At 35.5% G+C, this 25,194-nt stretch overlaps 4 protein-coding genes across 7 annotated transcripts; 1 reads left to right on the top strand and 3 right to left on the bottom strand.

The window, feature by feature from the left end:
• Positions 1-4,673: 4,673 nt before the first annotated feature.
• LOC110641505 (ribulose-1,5 bisphosphate carboxylase/oxygenase large subunit N-methyltransferase, chloroplastic) lies at positions 4,674-9,967 on the bottom strand. The gene is made up of 12 exons (XM_058129166.1): positions 9,423-9,967; positions 9,074-9,237; positions 8,886-8,969; positions 8,669-8,726; positions 8,269-8,322; positions 7,767-7,838; positions 7,583-7,663; positions 6,885-7,057; positions 6,492-6,594; positions 6,272-6,403; positions 5,525-5,647; positions 4,674-5,031 (listed from the first exon to the last, which is right to left on the bottom strand). The coding sequence occupies exons 1-12, from the start codon at positions 9,804-9,806 to the stop codon at positions 4,945-4,947; spliced, it is 1,515 nt and encodes a 504-aa protein (XP_057985149.1). The 5' UTR covers positions 9,807-9,967; the 3' UTR covers positions 4,674-4,944.
• A 148-nt stretch (positions 9,968-10,115) lies between these two features.
• Positions 10,116-13,221, top strand: LOC110641510 (uncharacterized). Its single transcript, XM_021793247.2, has 6 exons — positions 10,116-10,591; positions 10,689-10,834; positions 11,273-11,441; positions 12,274-12,372; positions 12,559-12,641; positions 12,749-13,221. Exons 1-6 carry the CDS (start codon positions 10,211-10,213, stop codon positions 12,879-12,881), a joined length of 1,011 nt encoding a protein of 336 aa, XP_021648939.2. The 5' UTR covers positions 10,116-10,210; the 3' UTR covers positions 12,882-13,221.
• Positions 13,222-13,368: 147 nt separating this feature from the next.
• On the bottom strand, positions 13,369-18,819 carry LOC110641509 (long chain acyl-CoA synthetase 8). 4 transcript variants are annotated; one of them, XM_021793245.2, is made up of 13 exons: positions 18,520-18,818; positions 17,573-18,197; positions 17,380-17,460; positions 16,973-17,251; positions 16,413-16,544; positions 16,165-16,338; positions 15,759-15,988; positions 15,354-15,471; positions 14,902-15,033; positions 14,623-14,757; positions 14,335-14,541; positions 13,693-13,858; positions 13,369-13,602 (listed from the first exon to the last, which is right to left on the bottom strand). In XM_021793245.2, the coding sequence occupies exons 2-12, from the start codon at positions 18,119-18,121 to the stop codon at positions 13,694-13,696; spliced, it is 2,202 nt and encodes a 733-aa protein (XP_021648937.2). In that variant the 5' UTR covers positions 18,122-18,197; positions 18,520-18,818; the 3' UTR covers positions 13,369-13,602; position 13,693. The 4 variants fall into 4 exon arrangements, with proteins under 4 accessions (XP_021648937.2, XP_021648935.2, XP_021648936.2 ...); XM_021793243.2 differs by having other exon boundaries at positions 13,369-13,858; positions 18,520-18,586; positions 18,657-18,811; XM_021793244.2 differs by having other exon boundaries at positions 13,369-13,858; positions 18,520-18,576; positions 18,657-18,811.
• An 809-nt stretch (positions 18,820-19,628) lies between these two features.
• Positions 19,629-23,737, bottom strand: LOC110641511 (uncharacterized). The gene is made up of 3 exons (XM_021793248.2): positions 23,164-23,737; positions 22,372-22,560; positions 19,629-19,855 (listed from the first exon to the last, which is right to left on the bottom strand). The coding sequence occupies exons 1-3, from the start codon at positions 23,407-23,409 to the stop codon at positions 19,775-19,777; spliced, it is 516 nt and encodes a 171-aa protein (XP_021648940.1). The 5' UTR covers positions 23,410-23,737; the 3' UTR covers positions 19,629-19,774.
• Between the last annotated feature and the right edge of the window lie 1,457 nt (positions 23,738-25,194).

The raw sequence follows: 25,194 nt of genomic DNA, 5'->3' as shown, positions 1-25,194 counted from the left end.
GGCTCTAGGTTTAATTGACCCAATCACATTGTGCCAAGTGTCAAACCTATATTTAATCTTAATTTTAATCATCTTACATGATTAAAAGACATTTGGCAAGCTTATGTGTAATGTCATGTGTCACCATCTCATGGTGCCACATATCACCCTGTGAAATGACAAAAATACCCCTGTGTCTTAATTTTGAGTTCTCAACCCAAAATAATTATTTCTCTTCTTCTAATCAATTTATATCAAATATAAATAAATTAATTAATCTCTATTAATTAATTTCTTATTAATTAAATTCATATTTAAACACTTTAAATATAAATTTAACTTATACTATACATCCAATAACCTAGATTTGGTTTCAAGCCATGCTAGGAACTTTGCAATCTAATTACAAACCAAACCTATTTAATTAATTAATTAAACTCTTTAATTAATTAATTAAATCATATTTAATTTGGTGATTACTTGTGTATGTGTGTGACTTACTAGGCTCATCACTAATTGGCAATGAGACATGATATTAACTCTTAATATCATCAAAACTCTTTCTTACCATAAATGATTTCTCTAAATCATTTTATGCACCTCATAGACCATGGTTAACACCTAGCATAGCATGCCATGACCACCCAATTAGTAATAATGTTTACCTTAAATGAACCTATAATCATATGTTACCATGTACTAGAATCTCTCCGTTACAAAATCTCAACTCAAGCTGGAGTCATGGTTTATGTCAAACCCCATTTGCTATGAATATTATGTTCTCTTTTAATTCCAGTTCTTGATTAAAAGATTTTCTCATCAGAAACTCTTTTCTGATTAAATCTATCTGGTCTGGCCAGGAACTTGAAACATCAAGAACAATTAAATGAACATAGGATTTTATCCCTATTTACTTAGAGGAACATATTCCATCTTGATCAACACCTACTTCCATATATAACTAGTAGGAGCCAACACATGCCCATATACCCATACACAGTACAAGTATGAAAGTAGTATCAAACTCAAACCACCTATATACAAGATAACAGTGCTATCTCAGGTCTAAAGATTATATGCACTGATATGATTTATAACAATACATTGACGAGAGTAAACTCCATGTGCTTGTCATAAATGTTACTGGTTCGACCTACTTATCATGTATAAGTGCCTATCATGTTTGTTATATGGCATGAGACTCACCATTCCATCTTATTTACATCTCATATAAATAACTTAGGAACAAACATGATTACAATCTTTCTGGATAAGTCATGTCCTTATTGTGAAGTATTCTGATTGTGAACCTATTTATGATACTTTGTGCTAGAAATACTATTACTCATATTCTTAACAACTTAAGAATAGAATTTCTAACAAAATATCAATGGACCTTTTCTATTACACATAAATATATTATGTAAACGAAAAAGTGAAAATGCCTTTTATTAATAAAACATGTACAAGATACATACTAAATGATATGCTGTAGGGCATACTACTAACAAATCCGTGGTTGGTGAAGGACCTGTTTGAGATGAGGCTGGTGGTGGATCAACCATGAGCAACGTCGTAACGTCCATTTGTCCATCCTCACTATCATCACTGGATAATTCTTCTAAAGAGTCATCTTCTAGCTCAGAATGTATTGATATCATATGCTGAGGAGGAGTATCAGGATACATTTTATCCTTACCTTTATCATTCTTTCTTTTCGGAGGATGAGATTCTTCCGAAGAAGATGGGCTGCTTGGTTCATATCTAGCAGGTATTGGAGTTGGTCGAAAGAAGGGAGATGGGTTGTATGTGGCTGGAGTTGGTTCATATGAATAATTGAAAGGGCTGAAAGGGGAGTAAGCAGGTTCAGGAATAGGGAGGAAAGGTTTATGAGACATTTGTGTGGAAAATGGGCTATAAGAAACAGGGGTTTCTGTTGATTTGCTCAGGTCTGCTTCAACCTAGGCTAACCGATTCTTTAGCCTTCTAATTTCAGCTTCCTTCTGGTTGAACTCCATCCCCAATCTCCATTGTTGGATCAAAGATATTAAGTCCTTGTCAAGCTGTGTAATCTTCCCTTGTAAATCTTTATACATGTTATGAGCGAATGCAGTGAAAGAATCGACCTTTTGATCAATATGTTGAGTCCTTGTAAGGACCTGATCAATCTTGGAGTCAATTCATTGCAACGTCTTGTTCTGGACAGCTGCATTCTTTGTCTGCCAATTCATGACTTCTTCAGCTTGAGTGATCGGGATTATCTGACCTTCAGTATCAACCTTAGTTGAATGAATGAAAGGTCTAGTAGAGATTTTGGTTTGCTGGTCCATCTATTGAGCCAGTGCAGGAAAATCTACTTCATAAGAGGCAGGAGAGAACATCATACAAGGTTGCACCAAGGGTAGTGCAGGGGGAGGAGAAAATGTTGGTTCAGGAGGAGGAGGAGGAGATTGTCTCCTTTCTTCTCTTTTGGTGATCTCTAGAGCAAGTTCATAAATGGGAAGAGGTTTCTTCTGCTTGGTTTCTTCATGGATGCCAATCCATGGACTGTAATCCGGATAATCTCTTTTAGGAACTTGTTGTGGTCTGCAAGAGGCCTTCTTGGTCTTCTTAGTAAGCTTCTTCCAATTTGTATCAGACAAGGGATGATCGTATTCATTTTCTCAATAGTTGTAGCAACAATCACAATCTTCATCACACATTCCAGATCTTGGGAGATCCCAGGGACAGTGACCATTTATCTTCTGGGGATAGATATAATGGTTGTCCGGAGTTACCGCTCCGATGGAAAAATCTTCTTGCTCCTTTTCTAATGGTTGGATCATCATGGTCTGAAACACATGTAAGGATCCTATAGAGTGCCGAGGCAATTGGAAAGTAGTCTGCACCGTGCCATCAGCATTTCTTCTAAAGGAAGATTCTGTAATCTAGATTGACTGAGAGGTCGAATGAAGCCTTTCATAATTAGTTAGCCATTCCTTCGGAATGAGCTGCTCAAGCTCACTTCTAGGCAGTTGCCTAGGTATCTGGACTATAGTCGGGCTAGTCTCAGTATCAGCCAGGACAAGCAAAGCATCATTGGAGACGGATGACTGTGATAGATCTACTGCATGATCCTGCAGCCTATAGATGATCTGATAGTGTAAAGCAGCCATCATGGATGATGTTACTTGTGATGCGCCTGTAAGTTGAATTTGGACCTTTAGAGCAGTGCTAAGATGTAGATCTCTTAGCGAAAAATTATAATTTAGAAAGAACGTCAATATCACGCTCCCAGCATGCAAGGTGGTAAGACATGTTCCAATTACTGTATGTTCATATTGTAAGAATCTAGTGTCAATAAGTGACACTCTAGCTGTGATTGGAAGTCCACGCCTCCCATGTAGACTGAGGATAAGTCTAATAGCTCCAAAATGAAGATAAGAAAATCCTTCTTGTCTCCATCTTGGAATTAATTGAGGTGGGATTTCTAAAGTCACATACTGTTCAGTTGATGAACTCTGGAGAGAGCATTGATCCATTCTAGAAGCTTAAACATACTCCTTAGATAAGGATCTTCTAGAAGAGATGAGAGATCTGATAGATCTGGTTAAAGATCCAGATCGTCTATAAATATTGTAGGGACTGAGAACGGGTAGGAGTGATTCTCCAATTTGTGCATCTTCTGGTAGAGTGGCTATCTCAATGAGATTATCAATCCAGGAAGACAATGTTATTCTCAGAGGTGAAGAGAATGACAAAGATGAGGTGAGGTTTTCTATCTCAGAGGGAGAAGGGGACTGTAGAGCAGTCTCAGTAGCAGCGTTAGGTGTTTGACAAGCCATGTTTGGTACGTAGCGTTGTGTCTAGAAGTTGTTCTACCTTCTATGAAGGAGTTAAGCGGTTACTAGTTTCCAGCCGATATACCAGTTAATGAAAAAGATGGCAGAAAATAGAGAAATAGTTTAATACAATCAGGGGTTGGAAGTTTCTCCTTACTCACCGTTGAAGTATATATTATACGGACATAATCAGGCTCTGATACCAAGATAAGCCGGGAGCCCTTACCATATATATAATATACTCATGCTATGCCTATACTCCACATTCCTCTATTAATATGATATAATACGGTAAGATGTTGAATTTAGCTTTTTATACTTAATGAAAAAATTTAATTTCATTATTTTTTAATTTTTTATCCAAATTAATTAAAAAGTTTTATTTTTAATTTAATTTAATCTAAAAATTAAAATTTATAAATTATATTTCCTAATTTTTCCTAATTTTTTGATTTAAATAAAAAATTAAGAAATTTAATCTCTTAATTTTAAAATTAAATTTCCTGATTTAAATTTAAAAATTAAAAAGTTTAATTTTTTGAATTTCTTATTTTTGAATTAAATTGAAACTTTTGAATTAGATTGAACAAAAAGTTAAAAATGAATTAAATTTAACTTTCCCAAGGGTGTAATTGACCTTTAAGACTGATATAAATATATATAGAATGTCACTAATTCAATCATACATGTGTTGAAAAAATATTTAATGATTAAAATATCAATGGTTTAATTCTCAATGTACTACATTCTCAAAAATAATTGAAGCACTTAGGATATGTGATGCAGCTAAGGAATTCAACAAAACTCAATAGTAAAATACTCAAAAAGCCTAGAATATCAATCACACTCATCGTCAGTAAAGGGGAAAGCGGATATGATAATTGAGTATTTAGAATATAAATAGCTAATCTGTTGTTCAATCAAATTGTTGGCAAACAAAATTCTCTCAAGTTTAGTTACAAGGAAAAACAATATCTGCATATCCTCTCCTTCCACTTGACAAGCTCCTGGCCTGAACTTCCCATATTTTGGCTTTAACTCCTAAGAAAGAGCACACTGGATGCGAACTCAGCCACACCTGGTCACTCAGTGAGCTAAAGATTTGAAACACAACCACGAATCAATGTGCTAACAAACCGAACATTCATTTAAAAAGGTTTCTGAACCCATCAAATATTTTTAAAGCTCTCAATTCACCACTCCTAATATCCCTGAGTCTTCTTCTTAATACCTGTAGAAGCGTTCGTAAGGCATAATAAAAAATGAACATCAGATCAATTATAGACCATCTAAAAAGAGAGATTGTGAGGCATAACTTGTTTGCATATCAGAAAACATAATGATCAATCATTAGCAAACTGAAATTTTTTGTACAGCATATCCTCATAAAGTGCAATGCAGATAGATAGTATGCTATTAAATAAGGGGACTACTACAAATGCACTCATTGCATAACTATTTTTTATCAGTGATTATGACACACCGAGATGTTACATAACAAAAAGACTCAGATAAATCTGAACAAGTGAATCACAGTACATCTCAACATTTCTGTGAAAGTAATGATATAAAGTGACATGGACTTTAAAATTGAGAAAAGTGGAAAGAGTGTTATATATGTACAATGCAAAAACCCTGCGCTAACCAAATATTTATCGCAACAATCGCACTCAAAGTACTGTCACACTGAAAAATCGAGAAAGGTAAGAGTGACATAATCTTACATTTTGAGCACGGAATAGTATTCTCCGCTCACTGTTACACAAGTCTACTGCCAGCTGTTTCAGGAACAATCTTCTGTTAAGTTGCTTTGGAGATGTTACATCCAAATCCATTGTTCCACTTGCCTACGTGCATAGAATGATGAAAACCATTTTAGACCATCCAACCCAAAAGCTCAAGATTGTAGGCAAAGAAGCCAATATGCACCATTAAGCCACATGGTATTTCATATCAAATGGACATGGGATACAAATTTTCAGAGCGCTAAAGTAGCATCACTTTCCAATGACAATAGAATGATGAAGAACTGTATTATTAGATCATATGCAACCCAGAAACTCAACATCATAGGTAAAAAGGCCAATACACTCTACTAAGCTATATTGTATATGTGGGATACCAATTTTCAGAGGTGCTATTGCCCATGGAGCTTCTTAATGCAAGATTTGCAGTACAAAAAAAAATCAACAATTAAGTGAAGGAACTTATTATTTTTGACATAGTGCCATTAGTTTACAGTGTCTGCACAGTTAAATATTAAAATTATTCCATTCTTGGGTACATGAGGAGACCACCAAGTCTGGAAGTTTAAGATTTCTAGCCAGTCCCAAACCCTGACACCCTCCCCAAACAATCTCCCTACCCTCTTTTCCTTCTTTCCTGAGAAAATAAAAGGACAGCTGGGCTAAGCCCCAGTAGCAACCTTTAAGTATTCTAGTCAAGGCATGATGCTACCAAAAACCCCTCACCTGCAAGAATTTGGTGTACTTTGATATGCTCAACTCACAACTATCCAATATGAACTGTAATGTCGGTTCCTCAATTTCAGGGTATCTTAAATCCTTCTTCATGCCTGTCTTATTTGATGCTGCTGCAGCCATCTGGAGCCACCAAAAAAAAAAAAAAACACTTTAGATATATCACCAAATTAGAAAACAATTTCATAATGAAGAAAATAAAACCACAAACCTCTTCGAACTGTCTGCTCATACTTGGAGGGCTGACTGCTAAAAAGCTGTACGCCATTAATTCCACTGGCCAACCAGTGATTCGCAAAGGAAAACACTGAGATCTGCTAATTGAACAGAAATATATAGTGATGTACTAATTCTCTACAATTTTCAGCACGTGTGAAAATGATGAAAGAAATGAAAAGGACGTGTAGAATGAGGAAGCATGAAGCTAAACTCTTGTCTGATTTTCGAATTTCAATTGAAATAAAGTTCTGGGACCTCAGAGAACAAATTGCGAATGCTAAGATATAAAAGACTGAAATTAGGAAAATAGTACAACGACAAGTAACAAAAATAAAGCAAAAGGCGAAAAATAGAGATTGAAGCTGATTCAAATGGCTATACTCACGCTGATAAACCATGCTTCCTTAGAGCTTCTAACTTCTCCTTGTAACATTTGTCAGATTTCTTCAAAGACAATGACAGCTCTACTGAATCACTAGGGTTGGTGCCCTCCCTTGGAACAAATCCATATGATAGCAACAGCTCTCCATTAGATTTCTTGCCATATGATATGAAAACCTGCATCAAGTGGCATCCATATTAGTTGCCTGGTTTATTTGCTGTGTCTTTCTGTTTTCTTTTTTTTTTTTTAACATTTACATTTTGCATATTTGCAAGGGGGTATCAAATATTGGCACTTAGGATCAATGAATGTTGAAGTTGTATGATCTAATTTGGTAACCTTGAGCAGCATTCCACTTTTGAGAGAGGACAGGCTGCCAGTGGAAAACCGATTGCCTTTTTTTCTCTTCTTTCAAGCCATTACCGTTGGTGAGTGGTGACCATACACTTCTACAGATAAAATATTCAGCTTTTCAAATCCAGAATTCTTTTTCTAGCAAACATTTACTTCCCGTAAGAATTCTTAATATTTTAATAGATTCACAAAAAAATAATAAGAAATATATATATTTTCACTGTCCTCCTTTCTGATATAGTCACTTTGGAGGTATTTTTCAACTCCAAGTGACTCTGATGACCAATTTTCCAGCACTACTACTAGTAAACATTGGCTTCAATTTTTCAATGGAAAATTTGGTTTACCTGCTCACCTGGCTCGTACTGTTGATCTGTTGTAAAGACAACTCCCTTAGATGATTTATCATAATCCAAAAAGGTCTCAACCTGGATCAGCCAAATGGAAGGGTACCTATTAAAAATTGCATCTTGTACCTAAACAGCACAAACTTCTAAGGAAAATTTTCTGCAGAGATGCTAGTCAACATACCTCACAATTATGATTAAGCATATCTGCCCAGGGAACCAAGGCAACTCTTCCATCCATTGAGGGTAAGCGAACCTATATATAAGAGTAAAATCAATTCTAACACAGAACACTATTGGAATTCTCGTATAAAGCCTTCAAAATTTGCTTGTTTTAATTACTATCCAAAATCTCAAACGTAATTGTAGGAAGTCCTGAATAATTGTCACTTCATTTCCTTGTAGCAACATATGAAGTATGCGTATGCCTATAGATTTCCATTAACATCAATATAACTAGCAGGTTGCATGAGTAATCAAAGCAAAGAAAACAAGCTTTCCTTGTTTAGCAATTAAGGTTAGAACAGAGAAGAGAAACAGAATCAAAATTCTCAGAATTTCAATGCTGATTTTCTTTATGAAACAAACTGGTGATGACTTCTATTACATAACAATGACAAATTTTCTATATTCAATTGCCATCAGGTAATGAGTTTATAAAAACAATGTTGAAAAGGTTTAATTACCAAGCGAGAGAAGAGAATGCCAAATGACCACTTGAAAGTCTCCATATTGAATACCTGTAACTCATATATAATCCAAAGTCAAACAAGACTGGGTTTACAGCAATTGTACTGTCTATAGCATTCATGAAAACCATGGTACAAATTACAGATGCTCTTACATCACATCAAATGTAGAAGGTGGACAAGTTAATTATGAAACCAAGGTGTTCAGAAGAAGACCAAGAATGCCCAGCATGGTGATCAGATCAAAAGAACAACATTTTATGGCTAAGAAAATGAAGGAAAGAGCATCTTAAGGAAATACATATAAAAAGAACTAGCAAGCCTAATTATGTGACCGTGGAAGTATAGATACAAATTCCTCTTCATTTTGTAGAAAAAGCAATTCAAGACTAAGTACCTCTTCAGGAAATAGGTCAGGATACTTGGAAAAAATCCTAAGTCTTAAATCATCATATCTGCAAAGGACATCGGAACGAACATTCAAAGTGAATCATTAAATAGAACATTCAACATGATATGTTGCTGAAATATGAATATAGAGCAAGTCAGGCATATCAATCAAAAGAAAGCTCAAATATATACTGCAGAGATGCTATGAAATAAAAATTTCATACGTTCCGATAACATTGGTAATCCTTTCAATTGCACGCTCCCTGATCTGCGAAGCTTCCAAGTACCTATCTAGTTCAGCTCGAGTCCTGAAATGATATAGAGATGCTGTAGGGGAAGAAACTGAGACTAGACCCTTTCTGTATAGAAGAAAAACTCTAATGTGAATAAGTATCACAGAACAAGAAGTTACCAGTACAAAAGTGAATATGGTTGTCGGGGAAGCGCTGAGATGTAATTGCTCCATCTTGAAGATTGCTGAAGACTTGCTTCACTAATGAGGTAGGTCGCAAGTAAAGGCCAATCTGGTACAGAGTACTTTTGCAACACTTCACCAGCCTCTGGGCAGCTCCATTCCTAGCATTTTCAAAACCATGGCAATAATCCCACACATTTCACAGACACAAAACCCATATCTATGAACATCACAATTTTTTCACCAAACACATCAAAATCAATCAAACACATCTCCAATCTCATAAACCCATAAACGGTTACAAGACAAAAGCGAATAATTACCCAATTCTATCAATGAAACTTACTGAATCAGCAGTGATAACAAGCGAGGGAGGCACAAAGAGCAACTTCTCACGCTTCCTAATATTCTTCAAAGCAACCAAACCTCTCTCTCCCACTTCCACTTTTTGTATGGCCATTTTCTGGGGAGGTAGGCCAGAGTCAGACAACCATCTCTGGAGGGCCTCCGCGTTCTCCAAAGAATCGATGTCGCAGCCCCACGGCACCTTCTGGGCCACCGACGCCGCTTTCGCGGTGGCGCTGTCACTTGTTGAAACTGATGATGAGCAGTGAACTGTTGGGTATTTTTTGCGTACAAAACTAGGTGACTGAGTGACTCTGCAAGGCTTGTGGACTGTAGAGAATGCAGGGAAAAGCGTTGTCTGGAAAATTCTAGAAGCTTCAGCCATGGATGTGCACAGAAAGAAAGAGTGAGTAGAGGAGGAAGAAAGACCTTATCCTTCGAAATGTGAAAGAGACTAACTGATGGGCTCTCCGGCTTTCGGTAGTTTGCATTGCTGTTAAACGGCGCCGACTTGCCTCAAACTAAAACGTTGACGTTTTGTCCCGATAATGGATAAGTCGCGCCAACAAAAAATGGAAGGGTCAGTAAACGCCTAAACGGCGCGAAGACGATGACCTAAACGGTGTCGTTCGTCTTCTCTTGTCTAGTTGTCTTGTAACGTAGACAGCACCTTGATGGAATGATTCCACTCGTGTTAAAACGGCGTCGTGTATCTGCATTCGGCTTCTTGAAATCTCAGTACAGTCAACAGTGGCACTGAAAAAAAAAAGATTGAGAAGATTTTGAAAGATGATAGCCAACTCCAGCCTCATCTCCTCCAACTTCTCTTCTCTTCCTCTCAAAAATCCAAGACCGAGAGCTCATCTCCAGGCTCAAACTCCTAATCCCAGACTCTTATCTTTACGTCCCAGCAGAGGAACGGCTTTGAAAATTTCCAATTTTCTTAAGCCCCACACCTGTAAGACCTCAAGTTTCCCATTTCAGAAGAAGGGTCTGCTTCAAGTGTGCCATAGTGTCTTGGACTCTAAGGATTCAGAGAAAGAACCAATTTTGGAGAGTGAAACTAATGATGAGAAAGAGGGGCGAGATTGGACAACCTCCATCTTACTTTTTGTGTTGTGGGGTGCTCTTATGTACTACGTTTTTAATCTCGCTCCTAACCAGACCCCGGTATTTGGCTACTAATGTTGTTGGATGTAATTTCCTCTTTTCTTTTTCTTTTAGATTATTTTTTCAATGTGTTGTGTTCGCTTCTTCTTCTTCGCAGTCGACAGACGAGTATTTTTTGAGAAAACTCCTAAATTTGAAGGGAGATGATGGTTTTGAGATGAATCAAGTACTTGTGTCTTTATGGTACATCATGGGTTTGTGGCCTTTGGTGTTCAGCATGCTTCTACTCCCAACCGGCAGAAGGTAAATTGACGTTCCTTATCCTTATTTGTTGTGTAATTTTATGATTTTATGATCTCCAGCAAGTACTTCTCTTCTATTTTGTATTAATTACTAAGTTCAGGTTTTTTTTTACATGGATTATCTTTGCCCTGCACTGTTGTTGCTGGGACTTGCAGAGGGACTAACCATATGATTCACTTCTGTTGCATTTTTATTTATAAAGGCCTTATGGAGGGTGGATTGTTATTTTTCAAATTATGCAGTTGGTGATTATAATAGATTATGCATGTGATGATGGCAGTAAAGCTACGCATTGTGGCATGAAATTTTAGACTTTGTGCCATGCATACCACAATGGACAACGGTTACATCAAGAGGGATTTGCAACCCGCTGTTTGAATTTTTTATATTATTCCAATTAGAGTGCTTAATTAATATATCTAATTCATGTATTTGCAGCTCAAAAAGCAAAATACCAGTTTGGCCATTCCTGGTACTTTCATGCTTTGGTGGTGCATATGGTCTTCTTCCCTATTTTGTTCTTTGGAGACCACCACCACCGCCTGTCGAAGAAAGTGAGCTTGGCAAATGGCCTCTTAATTTTCTGGAATCAAAGTTGACAGCTGGGGTAAATTTTGTTTCTCTCTCTTTGGTTCATATACCTTTCTTTTGATTAAAACTTGCGACAGAGTAATAGACTGCCGCCTGGGGCTTCTGAATACTCTGCAGCATTTGTATGATAGTGAACGTGTTGCTTACATGCGTGAGATTGATTATTTACTTTCTATGTACATGGCACATGATGTTTCTAACGAATATTTTATTGAACTCAGAAATACATGTATTGCACTAAAGCTGAGGATGGTTCCACTCTTTAGTTGTTTAACATGGTCAAACCCTTTATGGTTCTAAACTGTAAACACCTTAGATTGTTCTCTTAAGTATGGGACATGACTGGAGGATAAACTGATGAATGTGGACTACAGTTTTTAAAATTGAGGCAATGAGTGAGAAATGAATTACGTTCATTACAAATGTTGTGTTTGGGGAAGGAAAAAAGAAGAGAGGGACAGAAAATGTGCTGAGAGTTCATAAATGTTTTATTTGAAATATGGGCCTTATAGTTCTTTTTTTTTCCCCCTTTTTTCCTTCCCTTCCCAAACACGGCATAAGGTTCCAATCAGTTTCCTGTCAAACTGACTGGAGTGGATTTATGTTTAAATTGGTCAAATGGGTCCTTTCTCTATCAGATATCAGCTGTAAAATTAGTTAAGATTTAGTTGGTAGGTTAAGCAAGAAGTTTCAAAATCTCTTCATTGATATTTCCATAAAGAAAGATGAAAAGGCTTCATGTTCTTTTCTACTCCATCAAGTCCCTTCTTAAATAATGTCAGTAATTTAAGTTTTGATCTGGATTTGTTTATCTATTTCGAATGGAAAAGTAACTTCTTTATGCATAGATAACACTTGCTGCAGGACTAGGCCTATTCCTTTATGCAGGCTTGGCAAATGGTGATGTCTGGAAAGAGTTCTACCAGTACTTCAGAGAAAGCAAATTTGTAAGTGCTTGCCAAATGTCGTTGTTTTTATTTGTGCATGCGTGTATGTCTTCATCAAAATTTAACAAGGTGCAGAGTAGAGAATTGAACCCAGTTACATTTAATATACATATTTTTTATTTTAATATGATATGTCTTATGGAAACTTGTTATATATGCCTACCTGGTTCTTGATTTGCACTGCAGATTCACATCATGTCCCTTGATTTCACTCTATTATCCGCATTTGCCCCTTTCTGGGTTTACAATGATATGACTGCCAGGAAATGGTGAGATTTTGCAATCAATAATGCCTTCCTTATTTGCTTGAATTTGAAATCCTCTTAAGGAAGAGTTTAAGATTCATAACACTTGGATGATTGTCCTGTTTTTACAGGTTTGATAAAGGTTCTTGGCTTCTTCCTATCTCACTTGTTCCACTCTTGGGTCCTGCATTATATCTGGTTCTACGGCCATCACTATCAGAAATGCCTGTTTCACTGGGTTCAACTTCATCAGAACAGAAGTAGTATATGAACTCTCCTTTATCTCCTCACCACAGAACGGGGCAAATTTTAGCAACATCAACAAGATTGAATGATTCAAGTTTGAAGAAACATTATTCCTGTGCACTTACAGAAATATTTAAATTTTCAAGTGGGAAGTCGCATCACTTCGCAAATGCAATCAATCGTGAGCAAAGATACATCTTCACGTAAAGGTTTTGTCTTCACACTTGTTTTGTCTTTCCCACTTCTTGTACTCAGTTAAAGATGCCAGACAAGTAATTTGGGGAAAAGAAACCACGTATAGTCATTTATCTGTTCTAAATTATAATTTTTATCAGTGAACTTGACGTTTGTTACTTTAGTTCCCCTACCTTTTACGATTTCCCAACTCTTTATGTGAAGTTAAAGAAAACAACAAAACAAAGAAAGAGAGAAAAGCTAGGCAATTATAAAAGAGATTATTGCATAATAGGAGTTGTACTCCCTTAACTGAGTATAGCGGAGAGTATACAGCTAATTGAGCAAGGTGCTTTATTAACAGAGTTCACTATAAAACATTAGCATACGCGATCTTAATAAGGAGCAAAATATGTTTCTCTAATCATTTGGGTTTAAGGTTTTCATGTTCAAAGGGTAATCACACCACGCCACAATCTAAGGTCACAGGCAGTGTAATAAAATCTCCAGCAAAGAGCGTTTGTACCAGTTCTCTGAGAAAAGTTTGGTTTCTGGAGAGCAAAGCCTGGAGTAGTAGATACTTGAAGAAGTCAAAAACATAGCACAAGACAAAAAAAAAAAACAAAAAAAAAAACAAAACAAAACAAAACATCACTTCAGTCATAGAGCTTTTGGAGCTCCTCTTTAAATTTGGACTTCAGTTGTTCCCTCTTTATCTTGAGAGCAGCAGTAACCAAGCCAGATTCAGGTGTCCATGGATCTGGCAACAGCTTGATCTTTTCAGGAATTTCAAATTTGTCCAATTTTGCAGCTTTCCCCACCTGCAGGCAAAGAATGCTTTCAGATATGCAGTGCAGAATCTATTCATTTTTAAGTCTTGCTACTAACAGGCTTGCCCAACATATTTCAACCTACATAAGAATCTTTTAACTTTGCACGTCACCCAAGGAAATGATCAAGATGTATGCTAACACAGAGAAATGCACAAATAAATGAAGTTTTCAGATAATGCCAACAAATGGACGCTCCCATCCCAGAATTTAGATCAGGCAACATTTAGTAAATGGAGTGTGACAAAGCAAGTAGAATTGAAGCCATATAATTACTGGGGGAACACAGAGCAGTGGTCACAAAAACAAAAGAAATCTAACCGATGGAAAAACCCGAGCAGCCGCAAGTGGATTTTTGTATATGCATGCAATAATAGTAATAGCCCTTAAATATGTCTTCAGCAGTTCTAACTAATCAATACTGTTTTCCTATAACCTTCCAGTAGACAAGCAAAAAACAGACTAACCTTGGACAGTGACTGTCGAACCTCAGCAATAGTTTCATCTTTGTTACAGAGCTCTGCAAAGTTCCGGTACTTGATGCCAACTTGCTGGCTCCATTTCTCAAGGGCTTGATGTGATGGAACAACTAGAGCTACACAATAGTTTTTGAAGGAATCTGCATATACCATGATATTATCCACATAGTTGCTTGACATCAACGCTGCCTCAACCTGCAATTATGGTGTCAAAACATGGAAAGAAGAAAATTACAGAATAAGTTTAAAACATTCAACAACAAAATATTTAATTACCTTTCCAAGAGAGATGTACTCTCCATGTTGAAGTTTGACAATATCCTTCTTCCTATCAACAATTTCAAGGCATCCGTCAGGGTGAAAACGTCCAATATCACCAGTATAAAACCAGCACATGCCTTTTTCATCAACCTGTACCATGTAATAGGAACTGAGATCCATATTTCCAAGGCTATGAGATCAAGCCTCTGATGTTCAAATTTCAGCATACATCCAAAGTACATGCACATCACATGCAAGCAAAACACGTCCATGATGCACCAAAAAAAAGTTTACCTTGTAGACCTCATCAGTCTTTTCTTGGTTGTTGAAGTAACCACTAGTTACGCAGAATCCTCCAATTACAATTTCTCCTTGGGGCATTGGCTTGTCGGATATCCTATACCCACCTTCTTCCCAAGAAACAAGCTGCAACACCAAAATGAAGAAATTCTCTTGAACCAATTTTCTAAATCTCAAATGTTACATTGCACCTTACATCTACTACCATCAAATTTCACCAAAATTTAACAGTATTATGTCTTACACAGTGAATTTCCAAAACATTATAATTTCCACAAAATCCAGCTTTTTGATTTCTATTGTTCACTGGAAATATTTGCCCAGTACAGAGCTAGTACAAGTTGAAATCTGGTGCTATACAGTTCAAATAACCATCTTTACATAGAAAGTCTGGTTCTGGATTGAGAAACAGAATCAAATTTTTTAATGTGTAGAGAATGGCAGACCTTAATATAGCAACAAGGAAGAGGAGGTCCAACACGGCCCACAGAAGTATCATCCCACTCAGAAAAAGCAGCCCCAGCACATGTTTCTGTCAAGCCATAACCCTGAACTATGCGAGCCCTGAAGATGAACATTGCATACACACAATAAGCCTAAATTGTTAATACTTCACTCAAGAAATGAGTGAAAATGTTCTTTCTTTAATATATTGGTATCTGAAGATGAGTGATTCTTTATGTTAAAATTTAAGAATGACAAGTAGAAGGATGAAAGGGAAGGTAGGGAAGAGAAGAGAAAATAAAATAACTAAAAGACTACATCTTTATTATTACTTCTCCTAAAGCAAATTATATATATATACACACACACACACACACAATAAATATTGACTTTCCATAACACTTTACCCCATGCAAATGTTGATGAATCGTTGTGATTCCCCAGATAAAGGAGCTCCACCACATAACATAAATCGTATGGATCCTCCAAGTACATCACGTATTGATTTGAAGACAATAAAATCCCACAACATTCTCTCCAGTCCCCAAGCACCAAACCAGCTTCCTTCTATGGCTGCCAATCGTCGCTTATATACACTGTTGAAAAGCTTCTTTGTAATTCCACCTTTCTCCTCAACCTGGAGTGCACAATAATAGTCAGGGAAGAAGGAGCTCAGTATTTACCTACACAATTTATAATCAAAGAATAAAGGAACTCAGTTATTACCGGACATACTCAACAGACACAAATACACCAATTGATATACTGCAAAATTTTATAGAAGGTAGAGAGTAGCATTGATATTGTTCACACCTTTTTTAGAACTCCATCCCGAACACGATCTAGTATAGTGGGAACTGCTGCCATGAGAGTGGGCTTCAACACAGAAGTATCACCTTTGGTTCCTTTCTTAATTTTATTAGCCGTGTCTGTTAAAGTCAATGCAGAACCATAGCCAATTGCACAACCTGCAGTTAACATTATAGACTGGACAACCACAGAAATGCAATGATTATCTTTCAAAAGTGTCATAGAAAATAAGAATGCAGCTGTGAAGGTACCTCAGCAGCAAGTTCGAGAACATGAGCTAGGGGCAAGAATGCCAAATAAACATCATTGCTACCCAATTTTGGAATCAATGTCATGACAGCTGCAGCAGTGGCTACAATGTTGCTATGAGCAATCATGACTCCCTATTGTGTTAACTACATGTTAGAGCACAGCAAAGCGTACAATTTTGGAGATGAATGAACTCTAATTTCAATCATGCAGGAAAAAAAAAATTAATGAAAAGAACTGGTTAATTTCTTTCATAGTAGTTGTCCATGTATCAACATGTAGAATCTACGTTGTAGACATATCAATTTTCAATTAGCCTTTAGACTCTTAAGAAACTTTAATGCAAAGCTAAGATCTTTTTGTGTAAGATGATTCAAGAGTGCATTCGATTTGGACATATGAGAGAGAGAGAGAGAGAGAGAGAGAGATCTTTCAATTCATCTCCATTCCAATAAGGTCAATTGACATGATTTAAATGCAAGGATTTGGATTTTCCATTTGTTAGAATATGCAGTAAACAACAAATTCAAAAGTTAAGAAGAGAAAGAAGAAGAAATTAAACCTTTGGTAGGCCTGTGCTACCACTTGTATACATGATAAGAGCAATTTCATTCTTGGAAGGTAGGTTTGGAGGAAGAGGACTGTTTTTGCCCAGTTTCTCAACTTCGGAAAAAGATGAAACTGTCCAGTGGCTCGTACTTCCAGAGATACTAGAATCATCTGCAGTTGCACTTCCATCATCTTCAAAGTAAATCACATTCTTGATAGTTGTTATTTTTGTGCTTATAGCAGCCAACTTTTTCAATTGCTTGGAATCACAAATCAGGGTTGATACTTGTGTCTGTCAACATTGTGAAAATCCGACTGAGGATGTCAATAATCTAGCAAATCATGATTTTCATTCTGGAAATTAGCCTCAAATCTCAATGCTAATATAATCTAATAAAGCAAGCACAAGAGATCCCCTACCTCGTTAAGTGAATGGATCAGAGCATCCTCACCAAGAGATGCATAAATAGTAACAACAGTAATATTCTGCCGCATGCATCCCTGAATTCCAGAAACAACTAATTTACAATCGTTAGCACTTAGCATAGCCATAATGTTTAGTACAGAAGAAGAGAAGCAAATGAAGAAAATGTAAGTATGAAAAAACAAATACCTGGAAGGCAATGAACCACTCTGCTCGAGTTTCAGAAAAAATTGCAGCACGAGTATCTTCATTATGACCTAACCTAATAAGCCCGGAAGCAAAGTTGCAAGCACGATCAAAAACTTGTCCAAAAGTTTGCCATTCATAATCCCCTAAGTGTAGTTTCTCAAACTTCCTACCATCACTAGCTGTGATAAATTCCTTGCTAATTAGCTTCCTTGTTCCAAGAAATCGACCTCGTGAATACTTTTTGCAAGATTGCTCAAAAAGAGCTGCCATGGTATTTGCCCCTTCCCAAGGGACTTCAATCAAATGAGGCATTCGACCATTGCGAATTGCATAACCTGCCTCACCACCAACTTCTACAGGAACTCCTCTTTGCTTCACCTTTTTCTTCCCCATGAACACAATGGAAAGCAATACAGGTAAAACAATGGCAATAACAGTAGCACCCACAATGCCATATGTTCCATAGCCTTTCCCTACTGACAAGAGATCGCTAGAGCCTAATTTTTCCACAGCTGGTGAGCTCGAAAAGGTTGCCTCAGAATCCGCCATTGTATATATGAATGCTTACACGATGATCTATAAAATTACTTTCCAAAACGTACCAATAATTGGCCACAAGAATCACCTGCGAAATCATCCATCTTTCAGCTAAGGCAAGTAGAACAAAATAGAGATGTATTCTAAACCATTGGTTAGTGTCTTCATTTCTTGTTGTAAAAAAAAATCTAAACACAAGATCAAATTACACTGTAATAACCTTAACTCCAAGTCCCTTCAGCCAAAAAAAAAAAGTTGTAGAAACCAATAACTCAAAACTATAATATTATAGAATTAACCAAAAAAGCATCCTTAATTTACTCATACATGCATGAAATTTGATATCAACTTCATAAAATTTGAAAAATAAACCAAAAAAAAAATTCAAAGATCAAGTAGGCATCACTCACTTTCCCAGATGAAAGAGTCTGCACAAGATCAGGCAAAGAAACAACAGCTATATCAACCTGAAAACGACTGAGAAGGCGCTGAAAGATATGTATAGTTCTGAATCAAAGCATAAAATGAACTTATGCTGTGGCTTTACCTTTGGAAGCAAAATCAAAAGCCAACAAGCAGCTTGCAATGAAAGTTCGAGAGAGATAATCTCGTATTGTCTTTATGCACATGCCTCTCTTTATACATATACTGTATCTGGGGGTACAATCTGCTGCCAAAAATAATAATAATTTTATTTGGGAATATTTGTACAAAGTACCGCTTAAGATTGCAATCGTCCGCTTTTGAGCGGGGAACCAGGGGCAGTTTCGGTACTAAAGAAACGCTTCTGACAAGCTGGCATTAGAATTATGTTCCGCATGGCGAAGGATGAGAGGAGAAGAGTCGCGTTTTAACAAAGCATTTAAGTCACGTGCGTCATGAGTGACCTATGTACTGTGGGAGGGAACAAAATTGGTAAATGGAACAAGTGGGGCACGCACCTCGACAATGAGAAATCAATGGGACTTTGGATGGGATTAAAGATGGACCTAGACGACGTCATTTTAATAAATAAACATCGAACAGAGTGGACGCTGCGTTATCACGGAAGAGAGAAGTGACACCTCTCTGACAAGTGGAAGATTGCGGGAGTGGCGGGGGATGGAGGCGTAGCCCTCTTACAAAGAGACATGGACCATACCCAGTTATCATGTTAAAAATATAGCAATCACTTAGTAGAATTAAATTCAAATTTCTATTTCAGAGTAAAGTTCAAATTACCGACATAGTGGAATATTTCTTTTTATAATGCAAGAGATTAAGGATTGCAAGTCTGCTTGAAGTTTTCAGTGTATCATAAGAGAAACAAGATTAGAGGCCCTGCGAAAGTAAAAGTTAGCAGGTTGGTTGGTCTGGTTAAAGTAAATTTAATTTAGAAAATTCCAAAGCAAAAGGTAGTAAACCAGTGATTGTTCACACAGCTCATGCATTATATAAGGTAATTGATTCTCTCTGCCAAAACTTGCCTTTGGCTCGAAGACAAGAAAATATGTTAAGGGATACATCAACAGATGGCAGATAATATTAATAGGGCACCATACGATTTTATTCACATTTTCACCAACAATAAGAAACCATTGCAGTCGTGTACATTAGAAATCAAAATAGTAAAAGGCCTTTCGATAAATCATACTCACTCCCCACCCCCCAAAAAAGCACAAGTAGTCATGAATTGCTTTTAACACTTCCTTCAACGCGTGTGAGTGCATCTGTTAGCACATCAATTGTCCAATCCTTCAGATCTTGCTGCAGATAAGAAGTGAAAAAGCAACAAAAATAAACATCAGTATTCTGTATGATAAAAAATCAACAACAGAAAAGCATTCTGTTCTATTCTTTTGCCGAACAACTAAAATGCAGCTGCTCAGAGTTTGGATATATATTCACTCAAGTTCCTGAAGCTTGTGATGCAAGGAGAAGTGAACCTCAGGGCATTGAAACGGCAAAATGACACTTAGTAATTCCAAAAGAAAGCATGTTAAAGCAGTCACTACAACTAACTGTCAGGGTAGGACATTTACATTTAGGGCAAGAAACAAGAGTGAGATTGCTACATCCTATTAATAATCCTCAAAGGTTGCTTCAAGGCAGATCCGATCACCTAATTACATCTCTTCAAAGGCCAGAACAGAGACACCGTAGGTTTTGCATAACTCAAAGGAAAAAAGATTGAGGCAAGTTGAACATGAAAAACATGGGAATGGTTACCATTTGCATACTATCAACAAACTAGATTGCCTTCTTCAATTATTGTATTCTGGTGTCTAATAAAAAAGACAGTGACTTGATATAACTATTGCAAACAAAATGAGTCAAAATTCCAAGTTTAAAAAGATGGGGTACTGTTATGTTGGTTTAAGCGGGGAAGAGGTAAGAGAAAGAAATGGAATTTCAAGAAAAATGAGTGTACAAAATGGGAAATAAAAAAATAGAAAACAAAAAAAAAACACTCCCCTTCAAAAAGCTTACATGCATATGCAATATGAAAGTTGCCATTAATCTTAACTACTGATGTAGCATCACACATAACAATATTTAATGCAATATATGCCAATATTCAGATTCCACATAGAACTAAGGAAACCAAACTCTGTGACAAACTTAAATTTAACATAGTAAACAGTAAAAAAAATCACAGAAAACAGACTAGTTGAGCAATATGTCTTTGTTTAGGCAACTAGAATAAATATGCATTCTCCTACTCCTACATAGTGAGCACACTTGACATCCTGATCAATGGCAGATCTAAACCTTTAATGTTGTGTTGGGGGGTGGGTGGTGTGGGTGGTGGTGGGGAGGGGCCCAAATTAAAATTCATTAATTAATAATAATAAATTTTAAAAAATGATGAGAAGTTATTCATCCTTACTCATAATGATGTGAGTTTCATTCTCCATTATTAAAGGAGAAATTATTCTTTCGAGTGATGGTGTAGGATTTTTTATAATTTGCCAAAATTTAAAATAAGATAAATTTATTAAAATATGTGGCACATGTTCAATATTGGCACCTTCTATTTTCAGGTAAAGAAAATTACTAAAAGAAATAAAATTTTGCTTTTTTCTTAGTAGCCAAAGAGTTTGTTTTGGGTTTGATTAGGTTTCTGCATTACCATCAATTTATGTTTGGAATTTGAGGTTATTTGTTTGCTTTTAATGGTCTCTTAGGTCCTAGTATCCGACTTTCGGGATTAAAAAAATTGTGATTTACCAAATAAAAGCTTCGGTGCTTATTATTCTAAGAGTCTATTTGGCATTACAATTGAAGCTGTTATAGAGAAAAGCACCACATTTTAATATGTTAGTTAGAGGCTATTAAAAATTAATTTAAAGTTAAATTTAATATATTTTAGACATTAGAACTCCAAAACAAACAGCTTTTTTAAACTTTTTTTTTTTCAACATTTAAAATGTTATTGTTCCAAAAAAGCAGCTTTTTGGCCTCCCAATCACAATCCCAAAAGGATCCTATGTATGGCAAGTTAGCTAAAGAAGGGATTCTTATTGGATTGCATTTTGGTAAGTTTGTAGGTTGCTTTTCATACAATTAATGTGGAATTTTGGATCTTACATGTTCCTTTGTTATCATTTTTTTCAAGTTATGACTCACGATGATGACATTTTAGTTTGCTGTTATGGGGACATTGTAGTACGATTAGGCATACCAATATTTGACTATTCTATTTGTAATTCAATTTTGATGCACATCTATTGTATCAATATAAAAATTGATAAAATACAAACTTATAAGAGTTTGTCAAAATGTATGGTTATGTTTATAATACTGAAATGTCTTGCCTCCCCCACATTGAGATTTATGTTTAAGAAAGCTATATTAATATTTTGGTGCTTTTATATTGCTTAAAGTTTGTCAAAATTTCTTCACTTATTTGGACTTCCACAGTTCGACTCTTCCTAATAGACAACTAATAGGTGCTTTGTTTTATTAATAATAGGAGTTATTGTTCACAATCTCCAGAATAAAAAGGAAAATCATTAGAGGAGACTTCAAGATAGAATGAAGAGGGTGATCAAGATCACTCCACTTGATTTACATGCCAACATATGGTCCTTGCATAATGAAGTGAGCGACCTGGTCACTGGAGGATGCAAGATTTTCGCTTTGCATGTTTGATATTCTCTTATTACTATATATCTACTTGCTTATCTTATAAAGATGTTAATAGCTTTTAATAAAATCTCAAAAAAAAAAAATATTCAGTTATAAAAAAAATGAAGTATAATAAATGAAAACTGTCTCACCATGCGCAATGGTTCTCCAGTTCTTATTCGTGCATTTGGACGAGCGAGCTTGGATTCAAAAGGTGTCCTTGGCCTGACCTCCCGAATTTTCTCCCATTCCTCACGTGTAAGCATCCTAACTGTGCCTTGACCAGAAGGAGCATTCTTTATTTTGCGCTCAATCATTTCTTGGGATTTTGAATCATCATACTGCAGTTACACAAATTAAGTCACGCAAATCAATAGGTAGAATATAAAACTCTGAAAACTATATGGCAAGAAAGAAGAAATCATTTTCAGTGCACATTACATAGCAATTTTTGAGTAATTTTCACCCTTGCTTTGTGTAAGGGGGCAAACCAAACAAAATCAACATGAAAATAACGTAGATTATTGTCTAAAGACATAGAATTCAAACCTCTATACAGAAGTTCCAGTAGTGACCACGTTTAATTGCAGTCTGATTTTTCAAATTCAATTTTTTTTTTCCCCTATAGGAAACACATAGTCATGGGATAGGAGAAGGATACTAGATTCTACAAGTCATATCCCTGCTAGTGTTTATGCAAATTCATATGAAGTTTTAGGTCTTTAAACGCGACTTATTGTGCATTATAATAGACTGCCAAACCTGAATCCTATAGAAGCATGCCATGCCAGTTTTATTTTGTGCATAACACAATAAAATTGTAGCTAAGTAAAATTGTAGTATTAAACTACCATCTAATAAAGGGAGGAGGGAGTGACAGACAGACAAAGGAGAAATGAAGCCAATAAGAAGCATGCATGATTTAAAGCCAAGAAGGGTAATACCATCATGAGGAGCTTTGCAACAAGGGCAGTACCAACAACAGTGAGAATCATTGGCATAGTTGCTGTGTCAAGGAAAGATTTTGATTCAGGAACCTCCACAAACAACTCGTCCTTCTTGGGATTCTTCTTTTTCCTCGTCTTCTGCAACTCTGTAATCCTTCTCTTCAAGGTTTCCGAGGGGCCATCACGACGCAGACTATGCAACCCTCTACGACACAGGAAAAGTGTCTCTCTAGCCCCATACATGATGAGTTCAAAGAAAAAGCTCTAAGTTCTCTTCAGCTCGAAAATTATTCTGATATTGATAGAGTAATTTTGACAAACAATAGGTGTGCAGCAACACGAGAAAGCCTAAAAGCCACACCTTAGCCCCACTCCCACCCCCACCCACACCACTTTATGGAAAATGGAAGAAATTTAACCAGCGAATACGGTTTGTCAATCGCTCAGCGATAGTATTGGCTTTCAAGTTTAACCAGAGTCCTTTATGGCACCGCAGATCTGGGCTTGCAGGTGGCAGCCGAGCTTCCCAGAACCAGAGGCCACAGTGGCGGTCGGACTTCATGCTGAAACCACACATAGGAAATTGAGTAAATAATTTAAAATATTTTTTTATTTTTATTTTTATTTTTAAAGTTTTTTTTAGTACCGTTTAATTTTGCGAATTATTTTTTAAAAATAATATTTGATTATTTAATAAAATAATATTATAATTATTTTCTCCTTAACTAACTTATATATTTATAAATATTTTTATTTTCAAAATTAAACTTTATGAAAAATTCATTCTACAAGATAAATAGTGAAATTGAACAAAATTGACTCTCAGAAAATAATAATAATAATTAATATTTAATTATTAATATTTAAAATTACATTTTATAAAATCAAAAGAATAATTTCATATTGTAAGCGCTTTTTTCTGAAGCATAACTATGGAGTTATCAATCGTACTATTTTATTACGATTTTATTTTATATTAAAGAAAATAAATCAAAATTACTTTTTATAATACGCAAAAGAAAAAATATTGAAGAAAGTTATCATAATAAAAAAATATTAATAAATATATATATGTATATATATTTTTTACTTTCTATAATATTAATTCATCGCTTATAAAAATAAAATAAAAACAGAGATGATCATATCGCTTTTAATTATTATTTTCTCTTCTTATAATTTATTTTATTTTATATACCTTTTTCTTTATTGAAATTTAAAGAGAAAATAAAGTTTTTTATTAAATATTAAAAGTAATTAAATTAAAGACCTAACTTTTGTAAATAAATAAATAAATAATTCTTTACATGTATTATTAATTTTGACTATTTTTTTAATTTTGATCAAATTTTAATATTTAGTGTTTATTTTAGTCAAATTTTAAAAAATAAAAATTTAAGGATTAATGTGATGAATAATATGATTAAAATATTATTATTTTAGATTGCGTAGCTAATGTGACTAATGATATAACAACTAATTTAGATATTATTATTGTTGTGATAAATATATTATTATTTTATATATTTCTAATGATGGTCGCATAAAGTTTGATAATAAAACAAAAGTTGAATTTTTTTTTAATTTTAGTCAATTTTATTTGATTTTTATCAATTTTACTTAATTTTGTTTTGAAGTGAGAGAGAGATAGAGAGAGAGCTAGGCGGAGGGTGGGACAATAGATTTATAATTTATGTTGCTAAGCCACGTCAAAAACAATGTTCTACTCGACTACAATATATAAAATGATGATATTTTATCCGAATCATCCATCACATCAGCCCTCAAATCCCCTAATTTTGAAATTGAGCCAAAATTAACATTAAACTTTAAAATTAAGTTAAAATTAATGTCACAGCCTGATTTTTGAACCAGACCGATACTAAGACTTGAGTCAATATAAAGCTTTCAAGGCCAGTAGTAAGTCTCATTATTTCCAAACCTATAATCAGGATAAAAATTAAGGTCTAACATGCAGACAGAAATGAAATTAAACGTTATAAATTTACTTGGGCCAATTCCACTCAA

The sequence above is a fragment of the Hevea brasiliensis genome, chromosome 10, assembly GCF_030052815.1.
Source record: "Hevea brasiliensis isolate MT/VB/25A 57/8 chromosome 10, ASM3005281v1, whole genome shotgun sequence".
NCBI lineage: Eukaryota > Viridiplantae > Streptophyta > Magnoliopsida > Malpighiales > Euphorbiaceae > Hevea > Hevea brasiliensis.
Note: the sequence above shows the minus strand (reverse complement) of the source record. Positions and strands in the feature narration are given on the sequence as shown.

Bases quoted from the DNA above. Each gene is read 5' to 3' on its own strand.
- LOC110641505 (XM_058129166.1), bottom strand. From the start codon at position 9,806: ATGGCTGAAGCTTCTAGAATTTTCCAGACAACGCTTTTCCCTGCATTC. The intron at 6,404-6,491 runs GTTTGTGGTTTT...TGGTGGCTCCAG, and splicing joins TGAGCAGACAGTTCGAAGAG to ATGGCTGCAGCAGCATCAAA. The intron at 5,032-5,524 runs GTAAGATTATGT...ACGCTTCTACAG, and splicing joins TACTATTCCGTGCTCAAAAT to GTATTAAGAAGAAGACTCAG.
- LOC110641510 (XM_021793247.2), top strand. From the start codon at position 10,211: ATGATAGCCAACTCCAGCCTCATCTCCTCCAACTTCTCTTCTCTTCCT. The intron at 10,835-11,272 runs GTAAATTGACGT...ATGTATTTGCAG, and splicing joins CTACTCCCAACCGGCAGAAG to CTCAAAAAGCAAAATACCAG. The intron at 11,442-12,273 runs GTAAATTTTGTT...CTTTATGCATAG, and splicing joins AATCAAAGTTGACAGCTGGG to ATAACACTTGCTGCAGGACT.
- LOC110641509 (XM_021793245.2), bottom strand. From the start codon at position 18,121: ATGGCGGATTCTGAGGCAACCTTTTCGAGCTCACCAGCTGTGGAAAAA. The intron at 15,989-16,164 runs GTGTGAACAATA...TGTGCACTCCAG, and splicing joins GGGATGGAGTTCTAAAAAAG to GTTGAGGAGAAAGGTGGAAT. The intron at 13,859-14,334 runs GTTAGTCTGTTT...CTTTGCCTGCAG, and splicing joins TTCGACAGTCACTGTCCAAG to GTGGGGAAAGCTGCAAAATT.
- LOC110641511 (XM_021793248.2), bottom strand. From the start codon at position 23,409: ATGTATGGGGCTAGAGAGACACTTTTCCTGTGTCGTAGAGGGTTGCAT. The intron at 22,561-23,163 runs GTATTACCCTTC...GTGTAACTGCAG, and splicing joins TTGCAAAGCTCCTCATGATG to TATGATGATTCAAAATCCCA. The intron at 19,856-22,371 runs GTGAGACAGTTT...TCTTATCTGCAG, and splicing joins CTGGAGAACCATTGCGCATG to CAAGATCTGAAGGATTGGAC.